The following is a 14,585-nucleotide window of genomic DNA, read 5'->3' as shown; positions in this document are numbered from 1 at the left end:
TCACACCCTGCTTTCCAAACTGAGCCCTTCCCAAAGTGCCTTCTTGCTTTTCCTTGCTCTTCCAGGCTTTGGCTGCAAGCAAAGCAAGGCCGGAGTGGAGCTGGGGCTGCTGGGTGAAGGCCCCTCTCGGTTGCCGACTGTGCCAGAGGTTTGTGATTGCTCCACTGAGTTGGGAAAGGCAGGGAAGAGGGGACATCTGTGCTGAGGGAATACTGGGAAACAGCTCCTTGGTCCTGGCAGTGTCCCTGTGCTCCTCACCTGCCTGAAAATCCATGAGGGACTTGTCTGTTTGACCCTGGGAAAGGGGTGGCAGGACTTGATCTTCACATCCCTGCAAGAAAGAGAGGGAAAACTGCCAGGGAGCGTGGGGAATGCAGCTGTTCCCAGCTCTTACCACAGCTGTCCAGTGACAGAGGTGGCACTTGGTGTGGGCTCATGGCAAGGGTCAGAGCCCCGGTGTCCCTGCCAAGCAACTCAGCCCAGATCCTACACCTCTTCCATGGGGAGCCTCCCTGCTGGTTTTTCCCATGTATTTTGACTTTCCTGGTGTGCCTGTTCCTGGCGGGAGGGCCGGGTGGCACTCCTGGTACCCGACACAGCTTTGGGTGGCAGCGCTTTGGAGGGCACTGGCAGGAAAGCAGCAGAGAGCCCCACCCTGGGCTGGGGTCAGGCTGGGCTTGTTCACTACAACAATTCCTGGGAAGGTGGAGTTGTAAATGTTTTATTGTTTTCCAGTTTTCCCTTTGCCCCAAATCCCTCCAGCTTCCCCCTGTTCTGCTGGTGGTGTCTGGACAGAGACATTCCTATGGGCTCCGGCCAGAGTTTTGTCCAGCGACTTTATAAATCTTAAATTTTACAAATAAAATATTCCTGCCATTCCTTGCTTATTTTCCCATTTCATCCACGCATGGATTCAAACACAGGCAGGAGCAGGGGATGGGTTTTTTTGGCAAAGCTGAGCTTTAATCAGCTGAAATTCCAGAAGGGAGCCCAGTATCAGTGCCCGAGGAGTCAGAGCACTGGCTGTGGATGCAGCCCCGCCATTCATCAAACATCAAATAACGCTGCAATTAATTAGGAGGCCAAGGCAGCTCTTGGAGCACCCGGGGTTGATTTTTGGAGTGCGTTGGAGCAGTGTCTGGTCCTGGAGGCGAATGTGGCTGTCAGTGCTGGAAACCGCCCGGCTCCTGTGAATCAGCCTGTGCCCCACCCATCCCCACACCACAGGGCTGTTCCTGCATTTACTGCTCCCGATCCATTGGCAAACTCGCCCTCATCTTTTCCATGGGCTGCTTGGACAACGCAGGCTAAAGCTGAACTCCAGGCACGGCTGGGGAGAGCCCTCCAAGCTGGGGGATGTGGGCAGAGCTGCCTCCCTTCAGTGCTGGGATGCTGGTGGGAAAAGCAGGCTTGGGAAAATATAAAAAAAAAAAAAATCCACTTATGGCTTGAAATAGGGTCTTGGTTTAAGTCATGGAGTTCTCTGGCACTGGAGTTGTAAGGAATGATTTTGTTTGTTTAATCTAGGCACTAATAGGAAATGCGTAAATAGAGCTGGTCGCTTGCGGCAGCCTCTGTCAGTAAGGACAAAATTGAGGGGTTTTGGCTAAAACAGCCTCTCCCCACGTCCTCCCCCACACCACAGCCTGCCCTAGGCACCGACTCCCCTCACCCACCCTCGGAGACAAATTTGTGGGCACAGCAGAAGCGGCTGAGGATGTTGCACCAGCTCCTGCCCGATACCATCTCTTGGAGAACTACAAAGAAGTGATAAACTTGCTAAAACTGTGCCGGTTTCAGTCCCCTGAAGAAAAGAGCAGAAATGCCACTCACCTTCCTGTGCTTCCCATGCTCCGGGGGGGTCATAGCCGTGCTAGGGAGCAGGAGCAGCCAGCGTCCTGCTTTTATTTCCCACTGATTTTCTCAGCAGTCCCAGCGCCTCCTCGCTTAACTTCCACATGTTTTCGGAGCGCTGGAATCCTGCCGGCATCTGCAGCCCGGTCCAGTGGCTGCAGAACAGGAAATCCTGTATTTTGTTTCTCTTCTCCACACCAAACGTGTGCAGTTAATGACGTTAAAGCCGCTGGGAAGGCGATGACGTCGTTTGGTGCCAGTGCCCAGGGATGGAGACCATGGATTTCTGTCGCCTCTGGGCACAGGGGCTGTGGGAGGGGATGGTGCCCTTCCCTCCGGCTGCTCCTGCTGCTCTCCACGGTCACTGTGCCTGGGAAGAGCTGTAAAATACAGAAGTAACCTCCCAATAAGTGCTCGCTGAAGGAAAACCGAGCACTCTGCCAGTGTAAGTTACTGGAAGGGAGTAATTTTCCCTCATTTTCTTGGAAGCTTGGTTAGCCTCAGACTATCAAGGCTGCAGGCTAAAGCTGGAGGGTTTGGACTTTATTCCTGAAATAATGTGATGGTTTAAGGTGGAGATTTTCCCAAAATACTGTTGTTTAAAAAAACCATGATGTGCATCATTCCCGATCTTTTTCTTTTTGTCTCCTTTAATTCCCTTCCTATATCTATGCACATATATAGGGGTTTTAGCTGTTTTTCTGCCTGCTGAGTGTGACCTCCTTCCTGCGTGGCTGAACAAGTGGTGTAACTTCATGGTGTGACTTCTTCTGAGCTGCCTCTTTTCCAGCTGAGCAGTTTTACCTGATATGCAGGGTCACAGCTCATGGCCCAGGGCTTGGACAGATAATTTGGCTGCTGGCAACTTTCCCTTCCTGGAGGTGATGTAAAAATAGAAATATTCTTACTCTATTTTTTGTAAATGGCTCTGTGACCTCACAAAATTAACAGGAACAGAATGGTGGAAGAGAAACAAAGGGAGGAAGCTCTTAAAACCTTTAGTTACCAGGGGTTACTCAGGGGCTGGGATCAGGAGTGCACCAGAGCTCTGCCACTCACTCAGCTGCCAGGTCTCCTTGTGCCAAGAAATCATGGAATCTGAGAGTGATTTGGATTGGGGACCTTAAAGACTCTCTGATTCCAGCGCCCCTGCCATGGGCACGGACACCTCCCACTATCCCAGGTTGTTCCAAGTCCTGTCCAGCCTTGGACACTTCCAGGGATGGGGCAGCCACAGCTTCTCTGGGCACCCTAAATCCCCATGGCTCTCATCGCAGAGGATTTGGGACATGCAAGAGCTGTTTATCACTCCCGGTTTTCTTGTTTTCTTCCTGTGCATCTCTTCCAGCAGCTGGTGCTGATCCTGGGAAGAAGGAGAGGTGCTCGTGTGTTTGTGGAGTGTTCACAGAGCACAGAAGGGAGGCTGGCACTGTGCCCCATCCCTCTCCAGAGGGCAGAGGTTAATCCCAGAGAGAAGGGGCTGTTTTATCAGGATATCCTGCCCGGGACATCCTATTTCTGTGTCTGCAGCAGTGTATCCAGCCATCCCTGAGCCCTATTTTTAGGTGTTTGTTTCCAGCTGTGCTGCTGGGGAAGGAGAGACCAGTGGACGTCAGACCCAAGCGAGGGGTTTGTAGCCAAGCTGAGCCCTTCTTCCACTCCTTGGCTTTTTGGACAGCTTTTGCAGAAGATCACAACATTCCTGGCCATGAAAATCTGAGGGGCAAACAAACCTCAAGGCTCATCCTTCAACACACAGGGGTCAACCTCTCCTTTCTTCTTTCAACCTGGGCAAGTTTTTGTTTAGCATTTCTGTTTCTCTGACTCATCCCCAACACTAACGTGCCTTTCACACTTGGCAACGTTCTGCTTTCAAAGGCAGAAGGCACAAAGGAATTTTAAATAACGTTTTTAATAACTGTGAGACTTTATCTAAGGCCTCCAGATAAAGGTCTCTTCTCCTGCAGCCTGGTCTCCTGTGGGCGGGAGGCCAAACGCGGATGATCAGCATCTCTCAAGCGCTCAGCATTGAGAATATCTGACAGGATGCACCTGAAGGATGTATGAAAAGCAGGAGGAGGAGGAGGCTTGTTCACACAAAGCGGCTTCACCCTTGTGCAGGGAGCTGAGCGGGGCCGGGGGAGCCCCCAGCTCATTGTCCTCTCGCTGTCACACAGAGCTCTCTGCAGGGACAGCATTTTGGGAAGCTCCAATTTATTTTACAGCAAGCAATTGTCAATCCCTCCATTACTTTTTTGGGCTAAGCCTTTGTCTAATCCACAACCCCAGCATTTCCGGTTAAAATGCGCCAGTCATCCCCAAAATCTTTTAAGTGTGATGAAGTGGTTTCACAGTTTTGAACTGGCTGTGGAGTCGTTATCCTGCATTTCCAGCATATTTTGGTTTTCCTCCGGGCAGAGAGCTGGTACTTTCATTTAAGGGAAGCAAGAGGTACTGCAAGATCCTGCAGCTCACAACCAGAAGCTGCAGAAAGGCTTTAAATCCCTCGGGAGTTCCTTCCAAATATGTTTGTTGTCATGCACGGGAGGGCCCTTTCAAGCAGGAGAGGAGATACCAGACCTCTGCTCCTGGTTAGGATGGGGTGGCACTGCAGAGAAACACATTTGCTTCTGTTAAAAGCTGAATGGCTCATGTTCTAGAGGAAAAGAAATGTGTTTGCCCAGGGCTGTGCCCTGGGGACAGGCACTGGGCCAGTGCAGGGGGCTTGGAGACCTCACCACATCTCCATCCTGAGCAGTTCCCTTCAGGGTGAGATGCTCCAGCCCCAGGAGCCCTTCAGATCCATCTTCACGCACCTGTGGAGCTGTACCCAACCTCTTGATTTGGTTGGACTCTGCCTTTCTGTGGCATCCCTGTAAAAACAGCTTTTTTTTCTGCCCAAGGAGGAAGAAAAGTCTTTTCCTGCTGGTGAGTCTGAGCAGTGGGACCAGCACGAGAGATAATCCAGGAGCAACATCATGAAATTATATTTCCTCTTGTCAAAATAATAAACATGTTTTTTGGTCACAGGAAATGGGGTGAATTACAGGAACCTGAGCCAGGCTTGTTGTGCCTCTGAATGTGTGAGGCAAAGCAGCCCCTGCAGCCCAGGGCCTGGGTCAGATCCAGCACCAGCCAGCTGGGAAGGCAGCTGGAATACTCTCCTCCTCACTGCAGTGCCTGTTCTTCTCTTGAGATGTATGCTGAGGTTTTGGAAGACCTGAACTAAAGACTCTGGGGTTTGTGGAGGCCAAATGGATCATCTTGAACTTTTGGAAAAGTGCAGGTTTTCCCTGATCTCTCTTTGCTCTGAGCTGTTGCTCCCTAGGCTGGCCCAGCCTGACTGACTTTCTCTGGTGGTTTAATCCCATCTGGCAGCTGAACCCCACAGAGGTGGTTTAGCTCTGCCCCAACCAAAACCAGGGCACTTTCCCCCACACCAGAAAAGAGCTTTAGTCGCAGTTGTGTGGTCCCCTGCACACCATAGGACTGAAAGTATTGAGTGTGTGACCTTTCCTCACAGGCTGGGGCTGCAGTATGGAAAAGGAGCATTTTGGGGAGCCTGAGGAAGTTCAGAGGGTGAGTGAGGCAGGAAAATGGGGGCAGCTGAGGTGCTTGGAGATGCCATCCTGGAGATGGAGAACGTTATCACTGGTGGAAACACCAAATCCATGCTAAGATGATGGGCATGAGAGCCACTGTTGCTCCTGGACACTCAGCAGCTGGAGCGGGTGTTCCCACGCCATGTCCATCTTCCACTGTCCAGGACACCTTCCCATCCTCAAAGTACTCCTAAATCTAATACAAGTGTGGCAGGTTTAAAAATGAAATAAATTACCACTATTCAGAGTAAAAACAAGCAACAAATCTGTTAAAGAATAATAAAAGTTGCTCTCCATTGCTTGAACCCTGATCCCAGGAGGAGCTGATCCCAAACAGTTTTCCAGGTACCAGTGATGACTACAAAACTCAGCAGATGTTTGCAAAACAGCCTTTATTTTTTTGAGCATCAGTTCTTGGGAAGTAAAACCCACAGAATGAGCTACAGAGTTCTCGTAAGTGCCCTCAGCTTGTTTTCACCTGATCAAGGGGAAAAGGGTGCGAAAATGAAGGGACAGGAAGCAGCTCCCAGGCACGTGGTGGCTGAGCAAGGTCTATAAAAATCCTCAAAACAAGCACTGAAACTGAAGTGTCATGCCCTGACAACTTTATACAGAGTGTAGCTTACGAGAGACTCCTGAACTGACAACAGTTGAATTGTGTGAGGTTAACTCTGTCCGTGAGCATCCACCCCTTTGGAAGGGGGCTCCTTGCAGAGCGTAAACGTTTATTGTGCCAGTGACATCAGAGAGAACATTTCCATCGACTCCAGCGCATCCTACTCAGCCCAAAATCTTCTTCTCACACCTGGGAGGAGAACTATGAGAGCTTATTGTATGTAATAGGTGTCATTGCCTTTTAGAGAAACTCCAGGGAAATGGTTGTTTAAACCTTAATTCTTGGCTTTTCCCCATTTTTTTGTAAAACAGAGAAGTGGGAAAACACAACATACAGGAAATATTTGGCTGAGCTAAGATGTAACTCAGTGGGATTGAATGGTTGGAGTTAAAATACACATAGCAAGTGTTTCTGGTATTTCTTCTGGTTTTGTTGCAAGACTGTACAAACTGTCCACATTCTTTTGAAAATAGATTTCCAAAGGCAATAAATTGGTGACTGTTCAGCCAAATCCATCCCCAGGTATCATGAGATACCCTTGAAGTTACAGAGTGGGTGGACTCGGCTGAAGAGGTGTAACTAATTAAAAATAAGGGGTAAATTAATCCTTCCTTGTCGCTGCTTTGCATAGCTACCTAAAAATGTAAACATTAAGATCACGACAGGACCTGGTGGAAAAAAATCACAATAATTTATGAACGTATCTTCTGCTCTGTCAGTGAAATCACCTTGGCAAAGGATTCCTCTCTTTTTTAAAAGTTGCATGAACTGAATGGGTTGAGCTGAGCTTTTTTGGGGCAGATTCATCTCAGGTACCTCTGGACCACACACAGAAGAGAGTGAGGTACCACCAGCACCATCAAACCCACCTGCACTGACCCCAGGACCACCACAGTCCTGCCCCAAGGGGGTCCAAAGGCAAAAGCCACCTACACATGTCCCCCTTGCCAGCTTGGAGGGGAAGAAAGTCACCTGGAGCAAGGGAAGGTGCCACTCTCTGGATGTTTGAGGAGAATTTGTCTTGCAGAGGGTCTTGCACCAGCTGCGGGTGCAAATTCTGGGATGTGTCAGCAATTAGGGAGCAAACAGAGCTGGGTGAGGAGGGAAAGGAGGAGCAGAGCGGGAGGGGGAGCAGAGGGAAAAGGGGAACAGAGGTCACTGGTGACCAGTGGGATGTGCTAAACCCAGGAGCACATGGAAACCAGCTGCACACCTTCACCTGTCCACAGCCCTCACTGCACAAACCACAATGTCCTTTGGTTGCCACTGGCCAGTTTCAGGTTCTTGTGTGGTTTTCCCAGAGAAGATCCTTCAGCAGACGTCAGTGTACGGATGTGGGATTGTCTCTGGCTTGAGCATAGAGCCTGGAACTGGGAAAATAGAAGAAAAGTCTGGGACTTTTCCACCATTTCCCAGTAAAAGTTTTGTCACTCCCTCCTGTGTGTTTTCTAGTCCAGCGAGGTCAGGTGTGGGTGGCACAGTGGGGGAATGGTCACACCAGTTGGGTGACTCACCGGATTCCAACCTACCAGTCTTAGATGGAGTTTTATCTTCTATACACTGAAAAAATTCCACTGCCACAAAATTCCCCTGGATAAACCTGCAGGATCTTCCACAACAGAGTTGGTAATGGAGTATCCCAGACCAGTCTCAGATTTCATATCGAATACCTTCATTTTTTCCGGGTGGCTTTCTTGTCATTCTTTCATTGACGAGGCGCTCTCTTTGCTCATGAGCCGGCTCCGGATGGCCATGCTGCTGTGCCTGGAAATCTGTTCCTGGAACTCAGAAGTCATGAAGAAGTAGATGATGGGATCCAAGCAGCAGTCGAAGCTGGCGAGGCTCAGGCAGAAGGGCTGGGTGTAGAGCGTGATGGTGCTCAGGAAGCAGTCGGTGATGACTTTCTCCTTCACCAACATGTAGAAGAAGAAGTTGATGTGGTAGGGAGCAAAACACACACAGAACACAATGGCGCACATGGAAACCATCCTGAGGGCCTTCCGCCTCTCCCCGCTGTTTTCCTGCGGGATGTGGAAGCCCCGGATGGAGTCTCTTGTTTTCCAAGTGCAGTATAAGATGATGACGAGCGGGCCCACGAAGCCCAGGAGCTCGGCGGTACCGGTCATCAGCACCGTGCCCACCTTGCTGTCGATCGGCTTCACCTGCAGGTCGGCAAAGCAGGAGTTGGTGTTTTTTTCCAGCCCGTGGCTCCTCATGATGGGGAAGGGCACGCAGGCCACCCCCACCACGAGCCAGACCAGGGTGCTGATGGCCACGTCGTAGCGGCGCTTCCAGTCCTTGGCTCGGAAGGGGTGGTACAGGAAGAAGTAGCGCTGGATGCTGATGCAGGTGAGGAAGCAGATGCTGGCGTACATGTTGAGGTACTTCAGGTAGAAGCACAGCAAGCACAGGACATCCCCGAAGGGCCAGGTGTGGTTGATGTAGTAGTAGATGCGCAGGGGCAGTGAGAGGACGTGGGCCAGGTCAGCCACGGCCAGGTTGATCATGAAGATGACGGCTTTGCTCTTCCTGCTGATGAAGCGGCACAGGACCCACAGGGCAGCACTGTTGGCCAGCAGCCCTGGAATGAAGATGAGGGTGTAGGTGGTGGCATAGAGGGTGCTCTTGAAGGAGTTGTCGGGAGAGGAGCAGCTCTGGTTGCTCTGGGTCATGACTGGGTTGCTGGAAGAGGCTGTGGTGGTGTAGGGCAGGAGGGTCATTCCTGTGGAGAGGAAAATGGGCTGTGAAGGCAAAGGCACTGCAAGAGTTGTCAATACTCACGTCTGCAATTCCCATTTGGCTGTCTGGCACAAAGCAGAGGTTTGGGAATGATGTCTGCATGAAACATCCTGGTATCGTGTTCAGAGCCGCCCTGTCAGGAATCCCACTGTTCCCACAGATGTGGGAGACCATTCCTGGTGTGTCAGTCCCAGGAGCAGCAGTGAAGCTGTGCCACACTGAACACGGGCAGCAGGACAAGCTGCCTGTCCTTTGGCCATCTCCTCAAGGTCTCCTGTGGTTTGGTCTCTGGGAGCTGGAATACATGGATGAAAGGTGGGCCATATCCCAGCCTCCATCATGGTCATGGCCCAACGATCAGAGTGTGGGTGCCAAGCACTGAATCATGGAATAATTTGGGTTGGAGGGAACCTTAAAGCCCATCCAGTCCCACCCCCTGCCATGGGCAGGGACACCTTCCACTATCCCAGGCTGTTCCAAGCCCCATCCAACCTGGGCTTGAGCACTTCCAGGGATATGTTGGGCTGTGTTGGGCATTATGTGGGGAACAGGTCTCCTGAGCCCCTCAGAGGACCTAATGGATCCACTTTCTCTGGCATTATGGGCACAAACCACATGGAAAAGAGTAGCAGGGAGTGGGTGTGGAAAATGTGACTGTTACGAACACAGCCAGTGCTCCTGAAGGGTTCTGTTAATGTATTTAGGCTGATGGAACACACAGAGACCTGGTCACGCCACCAACTTCTATTTCTCATCACCATGGCAGCCTCAGTCTGACTCTTTTTTCCGTCAGATAATTTTATTTTTTAGGTACTGCCAATTTCTGCCTCTCAGCCATCAGCAAAATGCCACGTGTTCAACTGTTGGGCCACCTTTCTCTTGCCAGCTTTTGTAACTGGGACCAGTAGGCTTGGCAACTTGTCCTCAGTAAGGCGACACAGGCAGGAAGAGTTGGGGTTTATCGGGGGTTTCCTCCCAGGGTTATAATTCTCATTACACTGATTCCCTCCCGTGTTGAATATAACAGTTAAAACCGAAAATCAGCTTCATGTGGCACTGCAGACACTGATTCACTCCTCTGACTCATTTCCTGCAGGGGGCAATTGCCAGAAAAACTGTCTCTGTAGGTAGAAATTAGTAACTCCCACCCTGTTACTAAAGCTTTTTCCTTCGTGTTACCAAAAGTGTTGAGTTTAGAGCTCTCAGTGACACAGAGCACAAATAGCTGGGTTTTCAGCCCCTTAATCGTTGTGGTGCTTGCATTTGGCAGCTCATCCAGACACTGCTCCAGGCTGCCATGGAAGGGTTGGGATTCAGCCCCCAAAACACCCACATGCAGCAAGGTCCCACATGGGACATGGGCAGTGAGCAGGGCCTGGTAGCTGCTCCTGCAGGCTCCCCAAACAGATTCTTGCTTTTCTTTCCCAGCTTCTCTTTCATGTTCCCACAGCCTTCAAAAATCCAGGTCTGTGTGTTTATCTCCTGCAGCAGCCCCAGCTTTAGCAGCTCCAGCTGCTCCGAGCATCAGGGAAGCGTTGCCCTCAGGAAACTCTCTGGCTCATCCCCTTCCCTCACCAAAATGCTGGAACCCAGGCCCTCAGAGCTGGTTTTGTCCCTCCAGCTCCCTCCCAGTCCCCCTCCCCACACAGAGCTCTGGGACAAGATGCTCTGCTCCGTGTTCCCCAGCAGCCCCATCCCAGGACACTACAGCCTTGCGCCTGCCATGAGGCCAAAACAGGCCCATGAGGAGAGAAGAGGCACGAACTGTGCTGGAAACACAGGAGAAAGATTCATCTGGCTCATGGATTTATCTCCCCTGAGAAGCAGCACTGGAGGCCTCCTGCTCTCCATCCTGGAGTTGTCGGGAAAGGGAGTGAAGAGGGAATGGAGCTGAGCACTGGGGTGTTCCTCCCCTCAGAGTGGTGGGCATGGGTTACACCCCATTTCCTGGGAGAGCTGTGAATTTCTGCTGCTTGGGAGGTTTCATCCCTTTCCAGCTGTTGTCCAGCTGGCCATGGCCACCTGCTGCTCTTGTCTCTGGTAAGAGCACTGCCCACTGCACCTTCTGTCCCTTCGGGTCACCTCCCCGTTTGCCAAGAAACCATTTTCCAAGTCCCCGTGCGCCTGGATTTCCTTGGCTATCAAAGCTGGATGGCCTGCCTGCTGCTCCTCCAGACACAGCTGGTTGATGGCCATTACAACCACACAGGATTAGGTACATCTGCAAAATGTTATACTTTAAAGACACTTTTATAATTAATTGTCTAATTAAATGCTGCCCAGTGTGTGCTTGTTCTTCAGTCCAATGAGTGACAGAAACCAATTTGCTTAGCACGGTCCTTAAATACAGTTAGGCCTTATTTGGTCCCTTCCCACCCAGAATATTCCGTGCTTCTGTGACTTAGGTCTCATGTGACACTAAGGACAATTGAGGTAATGGGGTGAAGGGCTGCTGACTCAAATTGGGCTCTGAACAGAGGTTTTTGGGCAAACTGCCGTGTCCAGGATGTGTCCCTGGAACACGGGGGTGATGCTGAGGGCACACACTCCATCCTAGAGCTCAGCCTTGGCTCTCTGGTGGGACAAACCCTGCCCAGGCAGGAGCCTGAGGCCCTGGGGGAGCCCAGAGCATGGAGAGCTTCCCCCTTGTCCATCACCTTCGTCTGCTAATTGTCCACAAGGTGTCAGAGTTCATCCAAATTTCGTTTCTTTGCCCTCTACGCTATTTTTCTCACCCCAAGTATTGTCTGAGTGGCAGCAGTGGGAGCTCTGATGAGTCCATGTTGCCATCATTTAGGAAGATCCCAAACTGAAAACATCCAGAGTTGCTGAATAACTGATGTTAGGGAAGAAATTGCTCCCAGGAGTGGGCCTGGTTGCTGGTATCTTTGCTGATGATCTTTAAAGGTCTTTTCCAACCTAAATGATTCTGTGATTCAATTTGCAGGTAGAAGAGTCCCGAAAAGCTGCACTTTGATGGAGATCATGGAGCTGTGGCGAACCTTGGAACCAAGAGGTTACAAAACCCACCCTGCAGGTGATGTCCCAGCCCCACCAACCCAGCAGATCTAACTCAGGGAACAGGAGGTGGATGCCCTGGAGTCAGAAAATCCCTCTCTGCATTCAGGGAACTCAGGGTCTGAGCAGGGTGATCTGGCTGGCAGTGCACACAATTAATACAGTAACACAATTAATATGCACAGGGGTGGTGTCTGCTGGCTCATCAGCAGGGCGCTTTCTGAGGATGAATGATTTCATTACAAAGCCATAAAAACATAACGAGATTAAACCATCTCTTTAAACAAAATGCACCCAGACACTCACAGGACACCACAAAACTACTGCATTTCTGCCTTTCCTCTCACTTTGGCTGAGACTGAGGCTTAATCCCACAGCAACTCCTTCTCTTCCCACCTGTGCACAAAAGCAAACACTCGAGATACCACTGAGGGTCCTAAAATTACATCTCCAATGTCCTTTACTTCGTGGTGGGTGTGAAAAAGCTCCAGTAGATTTCATCAGTGCTCATTTACATCTTGCAGACAGGCAGCTCCCACTGCAACACTGCTTTCAGAATGTGATTATTTTTACAATTGGTAGCAAATAAACATGCTGAGATCCAACCACTATTTTTTATATTTTTGTGAGATTCTGTATCCCTGATGCTGTTGCAGTAAGGATATAAGAAGTGAGTGTGTTATTACTGGAGCTTTGGAAGCTAAGCATGGCATTTCTAGGAAAAAGATGTTCATCTGGATAGGCTGAGAATCACAGGGATGTAATTCCACAGTCCTGGATCTGTCTGAGGTGCCCATCAGAGCCAGGTTAATTGATTTGATTGGAGCACAAATATCTCCATGCTCTGCCCTCAGTGCATGGCCATGACACCAGGGTAGCACCTCTGCACTCAGTGGAACTTTCTACGGCTAAATGTGCTTTTTTTTGTTTTCTTTCAGAGAAAAAGAGCGGGTCTGGGTTGTCTGCGGTCTTTTTGTTCTGCAGCACTGCTGGAGCTCCTCCCTGCAGCTCCAGCAGAGACACCAACAGCCCCCTCAGAGCGCTGCCTCCAGGCTGGGCAAGGGCTGTCCCACAGATGCACTTCCATCATGGGATGTAGTTGCCATGGCTGATGATGCTGGCACCGGGGCCAAAATCCCAGCACTTTTACTTGACCCCAAAAACACGCCCTTGAAAAGAACCCACTGTCCCTGCACAGCTCCTGCTCCAGCCTGCCGAGGAATCCCCTCCTGCAGATCCTGACATCCTGATGCACCTTCTGAGAGATTCCCTCTTGATCCACTTGCAGAAATCTCAGTTTCAAGGGCCACCCACTCTAAATCCTGTCTGTGACCACCCCCACGGGCTGTTTGCTGGGCTCCCAGCAGAGCTGAGCTGCTGGTGCAGATGAAAGCAAAGCCAGCAGAAAAGCACCTTTTACAAAGTACAGCTGCAAACCTGCAGCCCATGAAGTCAAGCTCAAAACCTTCAGCCCATGAAGTTTAAAACCTTCAGCCCATGAAGTCAAGTTTAAAAGCTTCAGCCCACGAAGTTAAGTTTTAACCCAGAGCAGTGACTGCAGTCTGAATTAGGAATTAAAACCACTTCAGGATTCTCATTAGCAAAAGCAAGTCCAAGCAATCCTGCTCTTTTTGTCATCTTGTGTCCCCTCACTAGTATTAATTTCCTCCTGTCGCTGCTCACTCACAGAGCCCTGGATGGCACAAAGATGGGCAGCACATGGATTTTATTTTACGGCAACATAAATCACCATTGGAAAAAAACAGATTTGCACGTTACCCTTACTGTCAAGTACGACTTTAAAATAAAATATATTCCCGGAGGAATCAGGCAAAAGAAGGAAATAATCGCTATTAATGACACCGGAGAACAGTTGCAGCGCCGCTAATTGCCCACGCCTGACATTTGTGTTTTTGCAGGCGCAGCAGCCGCTGTTTGAACTCCTCCATGTGTTCACCCAGAGCGCTGGCACACGAGGAGAGCAGAGGCTGCCGCTGCTGCGGGGCTCCAAGTGCCACAAATCTCCTGGCAAGAGCCACCCCCTAAGGAAAAGCCCGGGGAGAGGGAGGTTTCTGCAGGAAGCAGCACGGGCGCCGTTCTAGACCCCAAGGAGAGGGTTTAAAGCAGCCTTACCTTTGCAGGCACAGCCGTGCTCAGCGCAGCCGAGTGAGCGCTCAGGAGGAAGTGGAATGTCCCCTGCGCCGCTGTTTACACGAGCGAGGGGACCTGGGTGACATCACGAGGTGCCACAAAAGGTGCTGCTCCAGCCCTGCCCCTCTGCTGGGACCCTCTGCTGCCCCTCTCTGCTCCCAGCCCCGCCAGCTCAGTCCTGTTCAGGTGTCCCCACAATGACCCCAAAATGGGGTTATGTGCTTTTGTCCCAGGTGTTTTCTGTCCGGTGTCTCTGCCAGGTTGGCTCGGCACCCACTGGGAAGATCCCAAGTGGAGCTGGGCACAGGGCACCCTTTCCTCCTCTCCAGCTCTTCCTCCCCTCCAACTCTTCCTCCTCTCCAAGCGCAGCTCTGAGCAGACCATGGAAACGCTCCCGAGGTTTCTGCCTGCTCCTGCCTGGCAGCTCAGCCCTGCTGTCCCCTCCTGCCCCCGGGGCTGGGGACCTGCTGGGTGCTCTGCTCCTGCTCAATCCTCTTGCAGCTGAGGCCCGACTTCCCAATAGCTTTTTTTAGCACAGCGTGAGCCTTGCCTGACATTTCTGCTGAACTGAATAAGTTTCCAGCTCAGTTTACACTCGCTGTATC

The 14,585-nt window shown here is 50.9% G+C and overlaps 2 protein-coding genes and 1 long non-coding RNA gene across 4 annotated transcripts in view; 1 reads left to right on the top strand and 2 right to left on the bottom strand.

Annotated features, from left to right (window-relative positions):
- LOC104691292 (putative P2Y purinoceptor 10) overlaps nt 1-2,232 on the bottom strand; it is a 5,768-nt gene extending 3,536 nt beyond the window's left edge. Inside the window, exons 1-2 of one of the 2 annotated variants that reach the window (XM_019287805.3) lie at nt 1,834-2,232; nt 259-331 (exon numbers count right to left, since the gene is read on the bottom strand). The gene's annotated coding sequence lies outside the window, so the exon portion shown is untranslated. The remainder of the gene's footprint in view (nt 1-258; nt 332-1,833) is intronic. The other variant, XM_010402734.4, reaches the window with a different exon arrangement.
- The window catches only part of LOC120412034, a 24,860-nt gene extending 10,915 nt beyond the window's left edge, over nt 1-13,945 (top strand). Inside the window, exons 2-3 of the long non-coding RNA XR_005604695.1 lie at nt 11,759-11,848; nt 12,768-13,945. This is a non-coding gene — a long non-coding RNA (uncharacterized LOC120412034). The remainder of the gene's footprint in view (nt 1-11,758; nt 11,849-12,767) is intronic.
- On the bottom strand, nt 5,832-14,585 carry LOC104691291 (putative P2Y purinoceptor 10). Its single transcript, XM_010402733.4, has 2 exons — nt 13,963-14,585; nt 5,832-8,794 (listed from the first exon to the last, which is right to left on the bottom strand). The coding sequence occupies exon 2, from the start codon at nt 8,790-8,792 to the stop codon at nt 7,770-7,772; it is 1,023 nt and encodes a 340-aa protein (XP_010401035.1). The 5' UTR covers nt 8,793-8,794; nt 13,963-14,585; the 3' UTR covers nt 5,832-7,769.

Source organism: Corvus cornix, chromosome 4A (assembly GCF_000738735.6).
Source record: "Corvus cornix cornix isolate S_Up_H32 chromosome 4A, ASM73873v5, whole genome shotgun sequence".
NCBI lineage: Eukaryota > Metazoa > Chordata > Aves > Passeriformes > Corvidae > Corvus > Corvus cornix.
Note: the sequence above shows the minus strand (reverse complement) of the source record. Positions and strands in the feature narration are given on the sequence as shown.